The 19,420-nt window shown below is 39.4% G+C and overlaps 1 protein-coding gene across 1 annotated transcript in view; it reads left to right on the forward strand.

Annotated features, from left to right (window-relative positions):
* Positions 1-227: 227 nt before the first annotated feature.
* The window catches only part of LOC121282392 (LHFPL tetraspan subfamily member 5 protein-like), a 125,041-nt gene continuing 105,848 nt past the window's right edge, over positions 228-19,420 (forward strand). The window contains exon 1 of the mRNA XM_041196112.1: positions 228-630. Coding sequence (XP_041052046.1) covers positions 228-630 — 403 coding nt within the window. The remainder of the gene's footprint in view (positions 631-19,420) is intronic.

A 19,420-nucleotide genomic window follows, 5' to 3' on the forward strand; every position in this document is an offset into this window, starting at 1 on the left:
CGATTTAACTGGACCCGAGGCGGAACACAATCGAGACGGCAGAATTTATTTGTGTCTCGTTCAAACCCAGCTGTTCGTTTCCTTAGCAACATGACTCAAGAAAAAGCCAGCGAGAAAGCATCTTAGGTGACGATTATCCGCATCAAAAAAAGAACAAGAGCAAAGCACGAACTGGTTAGGATCTTTTTGTTTTAAAGCCTTTGAAATATTTAAGGATGGGGGACAAAATGCTACCGGCCCAAGAGGCTGCTAAGATCTATCACACCAATTATGTGAGGAATTCCAGAGCAATAGGTGTTCTCTGGGCTATTTTCACTATTTGTTTTGCTATTATAACTGTGGTCATTTTTATCCAGCCTTATTGGATTGGGGACAGCATCAATACGCCCCAGGCTGGCTATTTCGGATTGTTTCATTATTGTATCGGGAACGGACTGACCAGGGAGTTGATCTGCAAAGGAAGTGCCCTGGATTTCGGCTCCATCCCCTCGGGAGCCTTCAAAACTGCCATGTTCTTCGTTGGCATCTCCATGCTTCTGATCATTGGCTGCCTTGTTTGCTTCAGTCTCTTTTTCTTTTGCAACTCCGCTACGGTCTATAAAGTATGCGCCTGGATGCAACTTGCGTCAGGTAAGTTCCAGTACTGCCAACTACCTCCCATCCGGACTGAAGTTCAATTACTGCTACATTACACCCGGGTAAAAATCAGAGCTATTGTTCCGCCTTTCCCATTTTTCTAAGATTTTGAGACACAGTTTTTCCTCCGCCACTGTTAACTGGCTGTTTCGGAAGATGCACTGTCCAAACGGTCAACTCATCTATGGTCGCTTCTATTTCCTTCCTTACTAGTCATGATTTATTTCGCAACAACTTTTCACCCTTAACTATAAGCATATGTCTATTGAAAGTTTGTTGTGTTTCACTATCGGAAGATCTATAGTAGTAAGTTGTTTCGACAGTAACGTATTGACATAACATGGTTTGAAAATGTCACTTAAACCCCTAGATCAGGTTACAGCTTTAAAGTCACTAGCTATATTTCATTTTCCTTATTTTAGTTAATGAGCTAATTCTGTTAAACAATTGAATTGACATTGCTGGCCCAGCTTGATTTCTCTAATATATCATTGGATAATCCTTCAAACACAAGTATTGCTTCCTCTAAGACCATTCCTCCTGTGTCTAATGCTATTACTTATTTTTGCATTAAATGCTCATTCCAATAAAATTGGTATTTACAATTAGCATCAACTTTTTTGACATTCGAATGACCTTTGAAACTCCACACCATTCATGCGCTAATGAAAATCTTTTCTGGAGAGTTCACTGCATTTTGTCTCAACTTTATAGACTCATATTTTCTTTAAAAAATTTTCAAAACACCTTGTAAACTATTGCACCAGTGTTTGTGATCACAAGTTAAGCTTCCTTGGTGGCTTTGTGTCATTCAAAGAAGTCCTACATTGAACTTGAATCCCCTTCCTTCCATTAAATTACAAGAATACTCATTTATTGGAATCATTCTAGAAAATCCCTACACTCATTGGTAAAAGCATTATTGAGAATTAAGTAAGCAAGAGAACACCTAAAGAAATTTCCACATACCAATATTTAAAACGATATTCTTTCCCATGTGCTATTCAATTATATTTTGAGGAGAAACCGTACTCAGTGGAAATAACTAATTGACACATACTGCATCCTACTGTAGCTTTTTAATTCTCCAAAACCTTGCCAGAAAAAATCAGAATGTGAAAACTTGGGGACCATTTAACTCTGCAAGAACTTCTCTGCTTCTCTGCATTTACATATGTTGTGTGCATGGAAATAAGGCATTTAGCTTTGGATAAAATAAATAGTATCAAAGATGCAGAAATTCATTCATGTAGAATTAGAAAAGGAATCAAGTGGACTGAATCATATATGACCTAAAACAAAATAATATTACAAGTTTGGATAAATGGAAGAAAACATGGTTCTTGTCTTAAACTATCCACACTTATACAAAAGATGCGTTGTGTATTTGTATTGCTCTACTCTTCAGAAAATGCAATTAATAATCATTAAAAATAAGTTTAGAAGCTGCAATTACAGAGAGTTTAGGCATGGAAGATACTAGAGGATAAATCTTGAGACACACAATATCACTGGTGGGATAATTTTGCATGTGTGATCTATCCGATTTCCCAATCAGAGCAATTAATGAAGCTGTATTTCCAGAACACTGGATTTTGTTTCTCATAATAAAGTTTGCAGCCCAAGTTTTTAATGATATTGGGGGCAACATTCTGCTCACAAATTAAATTTCATCCTTAAGAGGTGGATGCTTGAGTGTCCTCAAGCATTCCTCTTAATAAGAGAACATATGTTTGCAGGGTTTTTCTGTTTTAAGTTTCCCATTGCTACAGTTTTCTCAAGGCATTAACTGAATTTGCTGGGAAGAACTCCATTTTAGCACTAATGTTTTGTTTTTTTTTCCATTGTCAATACTTTTCTTCCTTATTCTTTTATAATGCTGACTTTAACACTGGCTCTTTGAAAGATGTAAGATTAGATATTGCTGGATTTTGAACATACTGCCATAATCAAGATAAGAAAGGTCATTCATGAGGAATCGACACGTGCATGTGCAATGACCTTTAGGTATTTTGACTACATCCAACATTAACTTGTACTTGGACATCTCAGAAGAGCTGCAGCTTCACTGCCTCTGTTTCTCAAAACAGGCAGCCCAGAACTCAGTGACCTGCTGCCCAATGATCTGTGCAACAACATCAACATTAAGAATGATTGTTCCATAGAACTGAACAACTTTTTCATGCTTCTGCATCCTTCTGAGTCAACCCAAAGGCGTCTGCTATATATGGCAGCCTGCACTGTACACATATTAGGGAAATGACAGCTGTTGTTTACAAGCAGCAGCTATCCCCATGGAAAGGAAACTTCAACTCTACAGGACACAAAACTTCCACCAGATAGCACGGTCCCCTCTGCTGCAAAGAATCACATGAGTATTTGTGTGGCCAACAGGGGTCTTCATATAAACCCTTCATGAAGAGAGAAGAATTGCATTTTATACTCTGGTGGTGTCTGACCACACTATCATAGATGTCAGGAAGCAGCCATGATGACCTCATTATGTAATTGTCAACATTGGTCACATGTTCTGAAGGGGGAGTAACATTGAGTCAATGCTTCATATGAGGAACCAGGCCATCCTCTTCATCCTTAGCTACTGACCCAATCAATGGAGGAACATCTTACTGTGGCTATGTCAGCATCTGTTTCCTTTCTGTTCCTTGGCCACCGCCTGCAACTCTAACAAAAGCATAGCCTGCTTATAGCGGGCTCAAACAAACAGCATTGCAAAAATACAATAGTGTAAACAATGCTTAAAATGATATTTCCCAAAGGGTGTCAAAATTTCCAACTTCAAGTTGTTGCATACTTGATCAACCCCTTATGAAATGTGTGTAAAGATTAACTCACCTTCATCTTGCTCCTACAAGCACCAAAATTCTTCCTCATTTATTGAAGTGGAGAGGGAGCCAGGTGGCTTCAGTGATTTGACAGGTGACTTCTGTCTTTGCAGCATGCATCCACACTTTTACAGGACGATGACGTTCAGCCTTAGAGAGGACCCAGCTCATTTGATGCACTGCCTACGGCAAAAGCTCCAAATATTCCATCTCAAAACAACTGGTGCTGCCTCCACTGTGCCATTGCAAATAATTATTTGAATTTTCTTAACTGAATAGCCATTGCTTTTTAAGCACTGCTGTTTTGAGATTTTGCACTGCCCAGCTTAGCGTACCACCAGCCACATCTACTGGGCAAACTGCAAACCATTTCAAGATATGGGGGTTGTGGGGGGTTTTTGCTGCAAATTTCAGCACAACCCACCTCCCAATGAGTCCCCAGCCCAGAGGCTTGTGCAGACCAAATTTTGCCACGATCCTTGTATCCTTTTATATTCTTCTTTTTCAAATACATTTATAAATTTACAGGATAATGTTGTCTCTGCCTCAATAGTTCCATGTGGTAAAGCAGTCTCTGTTTATAATCCTCAGTATCCTAATTCTTTTAGATATCTGAGTCAAAGTCCAATGCTATTGATTCTTCAGTCAGTGGTAGTTACCTGTTAAATGAACGCTGCATTCAAGAACTTCAAAAAAAATCCTATTTGATTAAATAGAGAAAGACAACCAGACCCTTTCCTTTATTATGTTAATGTTGTTAAACACAGTTATTAAGTGTAATATCTGTGACCTAACTCTGTAATTATTATGACAATCGGATGCACCTTATCACAGATCTATATAATTACTGTCAAAATAGCATTTTCAGTATGTGCTATGGTCATCTAACTGCTTTCACCCATCAACAGTAACACTTCATCAGACAACAGTTTTAAGCATGGTCACATGGATGAGGCACATAATAGCAGTCACCATTTTTAGCTCAATCTCCAGGTGATGTAAGAAAAAAAAAATTGGTTGTTATATTTAACAATAATAATGGGATGAAAGATTTATTGGGCAACTTGACTAGTTCATACAATTTCAGGCAAGTATCCTTTTCTTCACAATAGTTTGTAACATTTCTTTAAGGCTCATCACATTTGAACAGCACTACAACTTTGAACAGCACTACACTAGTAAAAGAACTTCAATATGAATAAGTGTGAGGTCGCACGTTTTGGTAAGAAGCATAAGATGGCCATCTAGTAGTTGAAAATTAAGTATCTAAAGGGGTAGAGGAACAAAGATTTGGGGGTACAGAACCACAAATCCCTAAAAGTAGCAATGCAGGTTAATCAAGCCATGAGAAAAAGAAAACATAGAAGTTGGGTTCATTTCTAGATAAATAGAATTAAAAACCAGAAATGTTTTGTTAAACTTGTATAGAATCTTGGTAGAATATACTTGAAGTACTGTGAACAGTTCTGGTCTCCATATTATTATTAAAAGTGCATAGAAGCACTGGACAAGGAGAAAGAAAGATTTACTAGAATGTACCGGAACTGGGAGGTTATATTTATCAGGAAAGAAAGATAGACAGGTGCTCTTTTCTTTAGAAAATAGAAGACTGAGGTCTTTAAAATTAGAGGACTTTAAGATTATGAAAGGGTTTACTAGGGTAGATGTAAAGATGATGCTTCTACTTGCAAATGAAATCAGAACCAGGGGCCATAAATATGACAGTTATTCATAAATTCAACAGGGGGTTCAGGAGAAACCTCTTTACCAAGAGAATGGTTCGAACATGAAACTCACTACAGTACCATAATGAATAGTTGAGGTGGATAGCATAGAGGCATATCAGGGGAAAACAGATAAGTACATGAAAGAGAAAGGAACAGAAGGGCATGGTGATGGGGTTAAATGGAAAAAGATAGGAGGAGCTTCAGTCAGATTTTGCTAGGCGTGGATGTGCACTTGCAAGTGGCCGCCAACCAAAAAGGTAAGTAAAGTTTTTTTAAAAGATGTTTTAATGTGAAGCTGGAAGGAACAGGAGTGCTCTGCAGCCCCATCATATTGTCCCTCGCCCCAGCAATCACCTTGCCGGCATTTATCTGCTGGTGGAGCAAGTGGCCCAAATTTCAATTCTCCTAAAGAGTGAGCTGCTTGTGGAAATGTGACAGGTGAATCAGATAGTCTGGGCTGTTTAGATGAGGTATAATGTTCAATTTCAGGCCACCCTTCAGCCTCTTGGTTTGGGCTTGAACTGCCTTTGGGTTGAAATGGGCACAGGCAAACTTCTGCCCCATAGAAACAAATATAAACTTTCACTCAAATTGGCTTTTGATTACCTTTTGCAATTTCATGAGCTACTTCAATGTGTCACATATTTGGTAATATAGATGCTCATTGAAATGTTAGTTGCTCAACTTTACACCACAGTAGAAAGCTTGTTGATTTATCAAAATATTTTGACTAAGATTAGTATTTACTCCTTTTAATCTACTGCCAACACAAGTATTGTGAGTATTTTCTGGAGTTAACAGTGGAGTGCGCAGCCTGGCAGCAACCTTTGGATATTCACATTTAACTATCTGTACTTCATTTGAAGTTGACTTGCCATTTACAATAAATAATGCTGAGCGCCATCAGCTGTGCTGTTATTTTAACATCAAATTCTGGCTTAATGTTAAACTGAAATTACGCTAGTACAATCCCTTTTGTGCCTGTTTATCTATTCTGCTGCTCTAACAAGGTGGTTATCTAGTCACAGGAGTCTGGGAGGTAAAAGGCTGATCATTTACTGAGTGCATTTGAGATGGTGGTGGTGGATGACTTTAAAGTCATCTAGTCCTTGAAGGCCAAGCCACAGGTTGTTGTGTTTCAGCATCAGCTGAGGCACTCTGGGCTAGCATGCTGTGTGGAGCCAACAAAGGCACTGGGTCAGAGGCCAGGTAAAAGAAAGGATAGCTCAAGCCTCTCCCATGGATTTAGTATCATTGTCAGCAGGCTGCATCTCTACATGGCCACTGCTCTTTAGGACAAAGTGAAAAGTGTTCTGATGTTCTGGAAGCTGCCTATTCGTGCTCATTAAAGTCCTACTTCCTCTTTCCTTCATAGATTGAAAACCTGAGAAGCGGTTAGTCCCCACAGCCATGATGATAACAATCTGAGCTTCCAGCAAAGCTGTTAGAAACCCTGGTGATTGCTCTTTCATTCTGTGCCATAATGCATCATTCACAGAGCTGGTCACCTGGTCCATGGTTGACTGCATGATCTGAATGTTAATCTTCTGGCAAGTTGCTTCATGGGCTGTTCTATTCCTTTGCCCATGCTACTGCACACTAGTGCATTGTGAGCCTCCTAGTGCAGACTCCTTCTTCCTATCCTGTAAAGTATACAATGCCCAATATCTGAGCTGATGCTTACTTGCTAAAGTAAGGTCAAATGAGACTGATTCAGCCTTTGGGCCCTCTACATTTTTTTCACATGAAAGAAAAGAGAAAGACCAGGATTAGTATTTAATGTCAGGGTGAAGCAGAGCTGTCTTTTAGGAAAGGAAATCTGCTGTCCTTACATGGTCTGGCCTCCCTGTGACTCCAGAACCACAGCAATGTGGTTGACTCTTAAATGTCCTCTGAACAAGGGCAATTAGGGATGGGTACTAAACATTGGCCTAGCCAGCAATGCCCATATCCCATGAATGAATGAAAAAAAGGACGAATGACTGCTGAAAGGAACTGAACTTTGTTCTATGTAATTGGGTAAAATTCCAGTGACAGTGTAAAATAGCCAAGAACACTGCAGGTCACATCATTCAACATGTCACTTGCCTGCGCCAGGTGCAACCCATACCCATGGTCTGGTTGATGGGGTCCTTGACTGGGGAAGGGACCCAGATAGCAACTTTACCTCATCATGTCCTCATCTTTTCTCTACTGTTGCTCACAAACTTGACCTGCAAAAAAGAAGAAAGAGTGCTGTTTTTAGCCTAGTGAGATGATTTGAGGATGTGCATATCATGGTAGAATAGCAGTGCCGGTGTAATACATGAGAGACATGTGATGAGGTGAAGACAGAAACAGCGGATGCATACAAGATGCAGAGTGTGGCATTAGGAGCAGAAGGAGGTGGAATGAAGTCTGCTGCAGTGAATGGAGGAGAGAGACTGTAATCAGGAGAGGGGAAGTCTAAGAATGCTGGGGCTTCAGGTAGTGTAGGGTCATGCAGAGAGCGATGAGATAAGAGTTAGGAACCTTATCCTACCAAACCTGGTAGGTCATGAAAATTTTCCCTGCATTGCAACCCTGTCCCAGAAGTGTTGCTCCTAATGCTGATGCACTTTTCCACCTCTGTGCACACTCCTCCTGAGCAACGCATCAACATGTTTTATTGGCACCTGATGGGAAGAGGATCTCTCTCTTTTCTGGACCTCCTCCACCAAGACCTCCAATACTGTATCTCAGAAGTTGCTTCATGGAGCTTCTCTTTGGCCTTCTGTTTTCATAAGTTGCCTTCTAGATGCCTACCAAAGTGCACTTCCCCTTTAAGAGGAGCAGACTACCTTTAAGTAGCATCACAGATCCTCAATATTTTACTTATTAGAAGGGCTGGCAATCATTAGCACTAGTGGCACTGGGAAAACCACCTGTTTAAAGATAATGAGAACCACTGGCCAATTTTGCCTCCTCTGCACACCCACGTGGTTAGTGCATGCAGTCTGTTCATAGACATGATACAGGTCCAGACAAATTTCTACCTCATTTTTTCCACCAAGGATTTATTGCCAATAAGAAGCATTTTTTGTATCTCATTGAAGTGAGGTATCATTTTTGCATATTCATGTATCAAAATCTATTCAAAGATCTTAGCTTTCATTGCTTCAAATAGTTTAAGAAATTTTGTACATACATTTTGTCACAGTTATTTATGTTTTTGCTTATTTTTGGCAGACAAAAACATAATAGCCTTTTGCCCAAGTTCATTTACTCTTTAATTTCTGAACACAGTTAGCAGTCAGACAGTTACCATTCAGCTGTGCTTTTGCATCCTGAGTGTTGCCAAATTTCTTCACAGTCCATCTACAAAAGCACTCTAAATGTAAATGGTAGATGTTATAGTTATGCTTTCCAGTAACGACTCCCCAGCTTCAATATCAGATTGTATGCCAGTTTTAGACTATATTGCATCTACTTGATTCCCTGGTGGATAAATCCAGAATTGGTTAGTTAAAACTTAATTTAGTGAAAATAATTTCTATCTATATTTGAAGTTACTTGAGGATTTCAGGAGTATTTCTTCTTTGGAATAAGAAGATGCTAATTTTCAAGGCTTTTCAATGTCAGCTCACTGGTAGCACTCTTATACACAAGTTGGAAAGTTATGGATTTAAGCTTGAGTACATAATCTAGGCTTACACTTCAGTGCAGTATTGAGGGAATGCTGAACTATCAGAAATGCTGTCTTTTAGGTGAAATGTTAAACCAAGGCTTCATCTGCCACCAGTGGATGTAAAAGATCCTCTGGCACTATTCAAAGAAAAGCAGAGAGTTTTCCCAGTGTGCTGATCAACAATCGACACTAACAAAACAAATTAACTGGAAATGAATCTCATTACTGTTTGTGGAACTTGCATTATGAAAGTTGGTTGCTGTGTCTGCTTATTTAACAACATTTGTTACACTTTAAAACTAATTCATGACTTTGAAATGCTTGGAGATTGTCCTGAAAATGTGAAAGATGCTATATACATGCAAGTGCAAGTTCTTCATCTAAACAACACGAGAAATTCAAAAGAGCTTAAATATTATATACAATGTACAAATCTATAAGGAAAAATGGTTGCTTTCTAAAGAAAGAACACAGATCTTTAAGTGACTACCGCAGAATGTTCTTTTTTTACATGTCTCATAACAGATGCATTTTTAAATGGCTAGTTTTAAGTATTTCCTTCCTATTTCATTGGTTATTGAATATTTTCCTCAACTTGGTTAGGTGAATTGGACAATATTTTTTGAAGAATTGAACAGTTTATTCAGAAGGATTTTTTTAAATTGTAAATATCTAGTCAAAAAGGCTAGTTCCACATCCACAGAGGCCAGCATTGCCTTTAGAATTTTAAACAAGCAAAACATAAATTTACTGATAACTTCCCCATGAAACATTTTATAGTTTTTTTTCTTTTAATTGAACAGAACAATGGCCAGGGAACAGGGGAAAGAAGAAATACTAAGGAATGTACAAATTAAACACAGCTTAGAGTGACAACTTCATACTTAAAGGTTTGTTAATTTACGGAATTACAGTAAATATAGAGTTTGATGGCAACATTCAAAAAACAAATGGATAGTTTTTTAGTCTAACAAGGAGATATACGTTTGATGCCAAGGTAGGAAAAAGATAAAATGGTTTGTGTTGGATCTAAATGTGAGGCTAAGTGATGGGAAACCTAATCACTCAAATGGGCCTTCTATTTTCTGAGCTATTTGTATTCTCACATAGCAGGTATTAATATGCAGTAATCTGAAGGTGGCACATTGTAAATTCCTTGATACACATTTAAATTTAACAATAAAATATGGTAATCAAATAAAAACATGACTGCAGGCTAAAAAAAAATCCCTTTCTATCCACTCCTCCTACGCAATAGGAACATGGAATTAACTTCATTTAACAAGGCTAAAAAAGAGTTCCAATTATTTCATAACAATTATCCCAACTTAAAGGTACTTAAAAGTTGATTGTTCTCTGCATTTCAAGACATGCTCTGCACGTATGACTTATGTTCACTTTTTGACTAAAATAAATGAGGACAGAAGTTTTCATGCTTTTGTTCAACAGATGCTTTATACTGTACCTAAGGATGCTACATCTAGTCTGAAGGTGATTGATGCTGACATTGGAGACTACAAAATGGAAAATGGTTTCTACTGTAGCCCTAATGTCCCTTACCTCAGTAAACACAAAGCTCTTAACAAAACGTGGACATCCGTCCTTGATATGATATAAATTCACATTCATTTTTATACTGTTTTATTTGTTTTTTTTTAATATGGTAATTCAAATAGTAAAGTTATTCTCTGAATTTAACAAGCAGTTTTCTGCTGCAGCTGGCTCCAAAACATTTCAGATAACAATATTGTCTTAGAGAAACATAGAAACTAGCAGCAGGCGTAGACTATTCAGCCCTTTGAGCCGGCTCCGACATTCAATATGCTCATGGCTGATCCTCTATCTCAACACCATATTCCCGCTTTCTCTCCATACCCCTTGATGCCCCTAATATCCAAAAATTTATCAACTTCTTTCTTGAACATACTTAATGACCCAGCCTCCATAGCCTTCTGTGGTAGAAAATTCCATAGGTTGGCCACCCTCTAGGTGAAGAAATGTTTCTTTATCTCAGTCCTAAAGGGCCTGCCCTGTATCCTGAGACTGTGGCCCCTAGTTCTAGACTCCCTAACCAGGGGGAACACCCTCTCTGCATCCAATCTGTCTAGCCTTGTTAGAACTTTATGCATTTCAATCAGATCCCCCCTCATTCTTCTAAACTCTAGTGGATACAGGCCCAGTCGAACCAATCTCTCCTCATATGATAGTCCTGCCATCCCCGGTATCAGCCTAGTGAACCTTCGCTGCATTCCCCCTATGGCAAGTATATCCTTTCTTAGGTAGGGAGACCAAAATTGCATGCAATGCTCCAGATGTGGTCTCACATTGCAGTAACTGCAGTAAGATATCCCTACTTCTGAACTCAAATCCTCTTGCAATGAAGGCCAACATAACCATTTGCCTTCCTAATTGCTTGCTGCACCTACCAATTTACTTTCATTAATTGGTGTACAAGGACAACCAGTTCCCTTTGTACGTTCACATTTCCCAACATATCACCATTTAAATAGTACTTTGACTTTCTGTTTTTCACACCGAAGCGCATAACTTAACATTTATTCACATTATGCTGCATCTGCCATGTGGTTGCCCACACACATAACTTGTCTAAATCGCCCTGAAACCTCCTTGCACCCTCCTCACAACCCCACCCCATTTTGTATCGTCAGCAAACTTGGAAATATGGCATTTGGTTCCCTCATCCAAGTAATTTATATATATCGTGAATAGCTAGGGCCCAAGCACTGATCCCTGCAGTACACCACTAGTGTTTCACCACCTGCCACCCGGGAAAGGACACATTTATTCCCACTCTCTGTTTCCAGTCTGTCATCCAATTCTCAATCCATGCCAGTATATTACCCCCAATCCCATGTGCTTTAATTTTGCCCACCAGCCTCTTATGTGGGACCTTATCAAAAACCTTCCTGAAATCCAAATACACCACATCCACTGGTTCTCCCTTATTTATTCTACTAGTTATATCCTCAAAAAACTCCAGAAGATTAGATAAGCATGATTTCCCTTTCATAAACCCATGCAGACTTTATCTAATCCCGTTAATGCTTTCCAAGTGTTCTGTTACCACATCTTTTATAACAGACCAGCATTTTCCCCACTACTGTTGTTAGGCTACCTGGTCTGTAATTCTTTTATTTTCTCTCTCTCCCTTTTTAAATAGTGGGGTTACATTTGCCACCCTCCAATCTGTAGGAACTGCTCCACAGTCTATAGAATTTTGGAAGATGACCAACAATGCATCCAATATTTCCAGGGCCACTTCCTTCAGTGCTCTGGGATGTAGCTTTTTCAGCCTTTAACCCCATTAAGTTCTCTAGCACCATTTTTTTACTAATACTGATTTTCTTCAATTTCTCTCTCTCACTAGACCCTGGGTTCCCTAACATTTCTGGGAAATTATGTGTCATCTTTTGTGAAGACAAAACCAAAAAGTGTGTTCAGTTCTTCTGCCATTTCTTTGTTCCTCATAATTTTCCCTGTTTCTGACTGTAAGGGATTTATATTTGTCTTCGCTAATCTTTTTCTCTTCACATATTTATAGAAGCTTTTACAGTTAGTTTTTATGTTCCTTGCAAGTTTACTCTCATATTCCATTTTCCCCTTCTTGATCAATCTTTTTGTCCACTTTTGATGAATTCTAAACTGCTCCCATTCTCAGGCTTGCTGCTTTTTCTGGCAATTTTATATGTCTCCTCTTTGGATCTAATACTAGCCCTAATTTCTGTTGTAAGCCATGGTTGAGCCACCTTTCCTGTTTTATTTTTGTGCCAGATATGAATGAATAATTGTTGTAATTCATCCATACGTTCCTTAAATATTAGCCATTGCCTATCCAATGTCAACCCTTTTAATAAGGTTCCCCAATCCATCATTGCCAACTCGTACCTCAAACCCTCGTAGTTCTCTTTCTTTAGATTCAGGACCCTAGTTTCGGATTCAATTTTTCACTCTCCATCCTAATGAACAATTTGATCATTTTATGGTCGCCTCTTCCCCAAGGGACCCCGCACAACAAGATTGTTAATTAACCCTTTCTCCTTGCACAATACCCAGTCTAATATAGCCTGCTCTCTAATTGGTTCCTCAACATATTGGTCTAAAAAACCATCACGTACACGCTCTAGGAAATCTTCCTCCACAGTATTATTGCTAGCTTGGTTTGTCCAATCTATATGTAGATTAAAGTCACCCATGATTACAGTTGCACCCTTATTGCATTCATCTCTAATTTCCTGCTTAATGCCTTCCCTTACATCTCCATTACTGTTTGGGGGCCTATAGACAACTCCCACCAATGTTTCCTGCCCCTTGGTGTTTCTTAACTCCACCTAAACAGATTCCACATCATGATTTTCTGAGCCAATATCCTTCCTCACTATTGCATTGATTCCCTCCTTTACTAACAATGCTACCCCACCTCCTTTCCCTATTTGTCTATCATTCCTAAATATTGAATACCCCTGGATGTTCAGTTCCCATCCTTGGTCACCCTGCAGCCACGTCTCCATAATTACAACTATATCATAACCGTTTATATCTATTTGCACTGTTAATTCATCTACGCCATTGCGAATGCTCCACGCATTAAGATACAATGCCCTTAGACTTGTCTTTTTAACCTTGTCAGTCATCTTAGCTTTATTTTGCACTATGACTCCATTTGTTTTTCACCCTTGTTTTTCCTGCCTTCCACTTTTGCTTTTTACTTTTGTCTTTTGTTTCTATCCTTGTTTCCCCCTCTTCTTTCTCCCTCGTCAAGTTCCCCCTCCCATCCCCCTGCCATTCTAGTTTAAACCACTCCTGACCGCACTTGCAAACAGCCCCCCTGCAACCCCCCTCAGCTCCCTCTCTTATTAAATCTCCGCTCTGACTCTCAGCTCCCTCTCTTTTTAAATCTCTGCTCTGACTCTCAGCTCACTCTCTTTTTAAACCTCCGCTCTGACTCTCAACTCCCTTTCTTTTTAAATCTCCGCTCTGACTCTCAGCTCCCTCTCGTTTAAAATCTCCGCTCTGACTCTCAGCTCCCTCTCGTTTAAAATCTCCGCTCTGACTCTCAGCTTCCTCTCTTTTAAAATGTCCACTCTGACTCTCAGCTCCCGCTCTTTTTAAATCTCCGCTCTGACTCTCAGCTCACTATCTTTTTAAATCTCCGCTCTGACTCTCAAATCCCTCTTTTTAAACCTCCGCTCTGACTCTCAGCTTCCTCCCTTTTTAAATCTCTGCTCTAACTCTTAGCTCCCGCTCTTTTTAAATCTCCGCTCTGACTCTCAGCTCACTCTCTTTTTAAACCTCCGCTCTGACTCTCAACTCCCTTTCTTTTTAAATCTCCACTCTGACTCTCAGCTCCCTCTCGTTTAAAATCTCCGCTCTGACTCTCAAATCCCTCTCTTTTTAAATCTCCGCTCTGACTCTCAGCTCCCTCTCTTTTTAAATCTCCGCGCTGACTCTCAGCTCCCTCTCTTTTAAAATCTCCGCTCTGACTCTCAAATCCCTCTCTTTTTAAACCTCCGCTCTGACTCTCAGCTCCCTCTCTTTTTAAATCTCTGCTCTAACTCTTAGCTCCCACTCTTTTTAAATCTCTGCTCTAACTCTTAGCTCCCGCTCTTTTTAAATCTCTGCTCTAACTCTTAGCTCCTGCTCTTTTTAAATCTCCACTCTGACTCTCAGCTCCCGCTCTTTTTAAATCTCCGCTCTGACTCTCAGCTCCCGCTCTTTTTAAATCTCTGCTCTAACTCTCAGCTTCCACTCTTTTTAAGTCTCTGCTCTGACTCTCAGGTCCTGCTCTTTTTAAATCTCTGCTCTGACTCTCTTAAAAATTCTTTTTAAATCTTCTCTTGCACTCTCCTCTAGGTGCTGCTGACTGCCTGTCCCAGGGTCCTTCTCTTGCACTCTCTTGGATTCTCAATTTAAACAAACTAAAGATACTTTTATATCATCGGGTTATAGCCAATGAGAAACACAAGGGTCTTCCTCTGTCAACCACACTTGATAGGATAAATGCAGCCCTTTAGGAAACCAAAGGCTTCACTGACCCAAGAAAATTTGGGTCTACAAATGTGCCATCAAGCTAATGGAGCTCGTTTCAGTGAAGTAAATTCAGGAAGCTCAGCCCTCACATATAACACTTGGTCTTGGCATTTCACAGTAGTGTCCAAAATGAGCAGTATGCATCTTTATAACAGAAATTGCTGGAGGTTACATTCCCCAAAGAAAGGAAGTGTCTTTAGAGAGTACCTCAGAACATCAGAAAAGCACCCCATTCCAATGAAACATTAATACCATTTTAATGTAGGGAAACGTGCCAACAATTTACACATAGCAAATTAAATGATCAGCTAATCCGTTTATTTGGTGATGTTGGTTGAGGGATAAGAGTTGGTCAAGATACAAAGAGAATTGCCCTGCTTCTCCTCAAACATTGCCATGGGATCTTCTATGCCAAAATGAGAGGGTTGATATATTTACAGTGCACCTTTAACCTGAATCTAAAGAGTTGCTGAATGCAATAGCTGAACTGCTTCTAGCTGGGCCAGAACCAGAGGTGGGTGGGAGTTAAAAATACCCCAACTATTCGGCATGCAGCTTTCCCAGCTCCAACTCACCTCTGAGCTTTTTTTGCAGAGGCAGAGTCAGGGGGAAGCAGGGTTACCCTCCCACGTACCTCATTAAGAGCCTAATAGAAGCAATCTCCAGCTTTGAGAGCCTGCCTTCTGTCCTTTCTTGGATGGTGAACCCACCCTCTGGCTATTAATTGATTGCCCCAAGGAAAATCACAGGTAAGTGACTATCCCCACCCCCAGGGTAGGTTTGACACCCGGCCAGAGTCCAACTTCTGTTTCTCAGCCCCAGGGTTAAAACGTAGCTCCATGTGCTCAACGAACAGTGAAGATTAAAAAATGGACCAGGCTGAGATGGTGTTCAGAGAACCGCTAAAGCCTCCCATCGCAGTATGCTAGCTCGTAGGAACTTAGGACTTAGGAGCGGGTGGAGGCCATTCAGCCCTTCAAACTTTCTCTGTCATTCGATAAGATCATGACTGATCTGGTTGTGGTCTCAACTTCACTTTCCTGTCTGGCCCTGTAACCCTTGACCTCTTTATCTAACTCAGCCTTGGTTACATTCAGTGACCCATCCTCCATTGCTTTCTGGGAAAGAGAATTCCACAGATTAACAACACCCTGAGAGAAAAAAATTCTCCTCATCTCAGTCTTAAAAAGGGAGACCTGTTATTCTTAAACTGTGTCCCCTAGTTTTAGCCTCTCCCACAAGAGGAGACATCCTCCCAGCCTCCACCCTGTCAAGTCCCCTCAGGATCTTATATGTTTCAATAAAGATCCAATGTCATTCTTCTAAACTCCAGTGGGCATAGGCCCAACCTGTTCAACCTTTCTTCATTAGGTAAGCCCTTTGTCCCGGGAATGAGTTGAGTGAACCTTTTCTGAACTGCTCCTAATGCAAATATATCCTTTTTCAAATAAGGAGACCAAAACTGTACATAGTATTCGAGATCTGGTCTCACCAAGGCCCTGTACAGCTGCAGTAGAACTTCCTAACTTATATATTCCACTCCCCTTGCAATAAACACCAACATTCCATTTGCCTTTCTAATCACTTGCTGTATCTGCATACCAGATTTTTGTGATTCATGTACCAGGACGCCCAGATCCTTCTGTACCTCCGAGTTCTGTAGTCTCTCTCCATTTAAATAATAGACTGCTTTTTCAGTTTCCTGCCAAAGTTGACAAGTTCACATTTTCCCACGTTATACTCCATCCACCAATTTTTTTTTTGCCCATTCACTTAACCTATGTCCCTATGCAGATCCTCTATGTCCTCTTGGCAGCTTACTTTTCTATCTATCTTGGTGTCATCGGCAAATTTAGCTACCATAGCTTAATGTAAAAAATTAAACTTAAGCAGATAATGATACAATTTACCCCTGACTCTAATAGCACTACCACCTTGGAAAATTGCCCACCTAGAACTTAGCTAGACAAAAATAAATTGCTGATTTCAGTTTATTTTGCATGGGCTGGTATTTACCTGGTAAGGAATATCACCCTTGAATGGATTCCTCTTTCTTGGCTCATATTCATGCTTTATGGCAGCCTCCTTTCAGATCCTCTGTTGAGAAGGTGCTGGCAACAATCTGTAATGCCCACTTTCTTTGAGCCATTCTCTGAAATTGCCTAGGCAGAAATCTCAGAAAATGATGCAGGAGACAGTTTTTCTCTTTTTGATCTGTTTCTCTCTTTGATCTGATATCTTTCTTCTACCCACTTTCTGTCTCATTGCCATCTTTTTTTTGTTGATTTTTGGTCTCTGTCAGATCTGACTGTCATCCTAGTTCTCTTTCAATCTATTTCATTGCTGTTTTTCCTTAGCCTGATTTCTCCTGACTGATTTTGTTCTATAGATCTTTCCACAGTCTTACCTCAGTGCCTGCTACAAGCATGAGCAATGGACCCCTCTTATTTATCTTTGGCCTATATGGCAGGCGGCACACACATCCTGCCCACCATTTTGGGACCTTAGTTCACACAGTGCCTGAAAAATCAGGCTAATGAGACTCCCAATGTCTTTCTCAGAAAAAAAACATGAGAAAACCATTAAGAATAAGTGTCCGTTCAAGTTTAAATATCTTTATGCCACTTAAGGGGCAACTACCTTTAGAGGATAAATTAGGGTTCATCCCAAAGACTGTGGGAAATAATCAGCACCCCAGTAAATTAGTATAATGATGATATTTTAAGCATGTAAATCCATTTGTTACAATCATTAGAAGCCTTTTTTTATACTTCTTAATGCTGCCCATTTGAAAATAAATCAATTTTGGTCTGTATGTAGTCAGAGAATACAATTCAGACATGCATGATAAATAGAAGAATGATATATGGAATGTTAGTTATCTGATAATTCTTTAAATAAAGATGTTGTGGCCCGATTCCATTGCCAATCTATAATTTATTGTTGCCAAATTATTTAGTGCATAGGATATTCAGAGGTACATGTGTTGGAGAGGTGCAGATTTTTATAGTGGCTTGTCTGCAGCATCTTTAACAATATTGCAGTTCACATAAAGAACCTTGACATTTGATGAAATTGGACCTGACAAGACAGAAATTTTGAAGGTAATCTATATTTCTGACTGACAACACTGCAACACAACGAACGAGTCATTAGGACCCTGTAGATTGAAAACATACAGTAGAAGTGCCAATGTGACAGTATTTCAGCAAAGTGCTTTAAATTCTTCTCATAAGCTATCTAGTTCCTTTATCAAGCTGATCATCCAGGTCTATTCAGTCTTTACAATAGCATTGCACCATTCTAGCTTAGTTCATTTTTCGTGATTTCTTGTCTTCCTATTAGCAGGATGGAATTGTTTTTGTAACACAAAACATTAGTTCATCATTTTTATGTCGTTTCATATCAGAGTCAAACCCTTTTCTTTCCTGTCACTGCCTTCCCCATTTTATACAAAATGTAACAGGAAGGTAATGATAACATGTTATAGCAGGCATTTCACAAATGGATAAAACCAATAATCTTACAGGTAGCAAGTCTCAAGCGAGAATACAAGTGCCATTAGTGAAAGGAAGGAAAGAAAGGCTTGCATTTATATAACACCTTATTGGATCTCCCAGAAATGTGTAAACAAGCTTCAAGCACAATTAATGCATTTCAACTGCAATGACTATTGTCATGTGGGCAAAAGCAGCAGCCATTGAGCTCAGGGCAAGACCCTACAGGCAGTAATGAAACGAATGACAAATTAAACTGTTTTCGGGTGGAGAAGTAAACAAAATTTGATCCCAACTAAACCAATCTCCTCTCATCAATAAGATGCCTTTTCATTTATGAGCATATTTAAGGTGTCAAAGGATTGTTTGTTTTCAGGACTCACAGAAAAGCCATAATTAAACATAAATGATTGTGACCATTAAATTAGTTGAGAGGTTGTGGGAAGCAATGGCTGATAATTTGAAAATGACAGCAGATACAATAAAATGAATACTGCTGATGACAATTCCCCCTGACAGTTGGGCTGTAAAGATTAAATAATAATAATACGAGTAGCTTGCATGGTAGTTGGCAATTTCAATATGTTAGAATAGATAGAAGGGCAAATGTATTCGTTTTGTCTGCTTTATCATAGTACTTGTTCCAGTGTCATTTTGGTAGCTTTCAAAGCTCAGCTGGTGACAAAGCTGTAGCAACTTTGCAGTGAGTTACTGCAAAATTCTACAAATTCTGTTTTCCCATAAATTTTAGTGATGCTTAGGTCATGTGGAAGTATATAGAACAACCCAAGCTGTACAAAGATAGTGATCAGTCTTTTTGACAGCATGCAGTTTTTCAGAGCAAATGAAATGCTCAGCCATTATATTATGCAACTATTTTCTTGAAAGCAAGAAAATCGACAATTCTAAAAATTCAGGGGCAAGGTGTATGTTTATGGGAATCTCAACCTAAGGCGAAGTGAATATTTTAAGATCACTAAGGCCTGACTTTATTTTCTGTCTTTATCTAGCTCCACCCAGAAA

The sequence above is a fragment of the Carcharodon carcharias genome, chromosome 9 (genome assembly GCF_017639515.1).
Source record: "Carcharodon carcharias isolate sCarCar2 chromosome 9, sCarCar2.pri, whole genome shotgun sequence".
NCBI lineage: Eukaryota > Metazoa > Chordata > Chondrichthyes > Lamniformes > Lamnidae > Carcharodon > Carcharodon carcharias.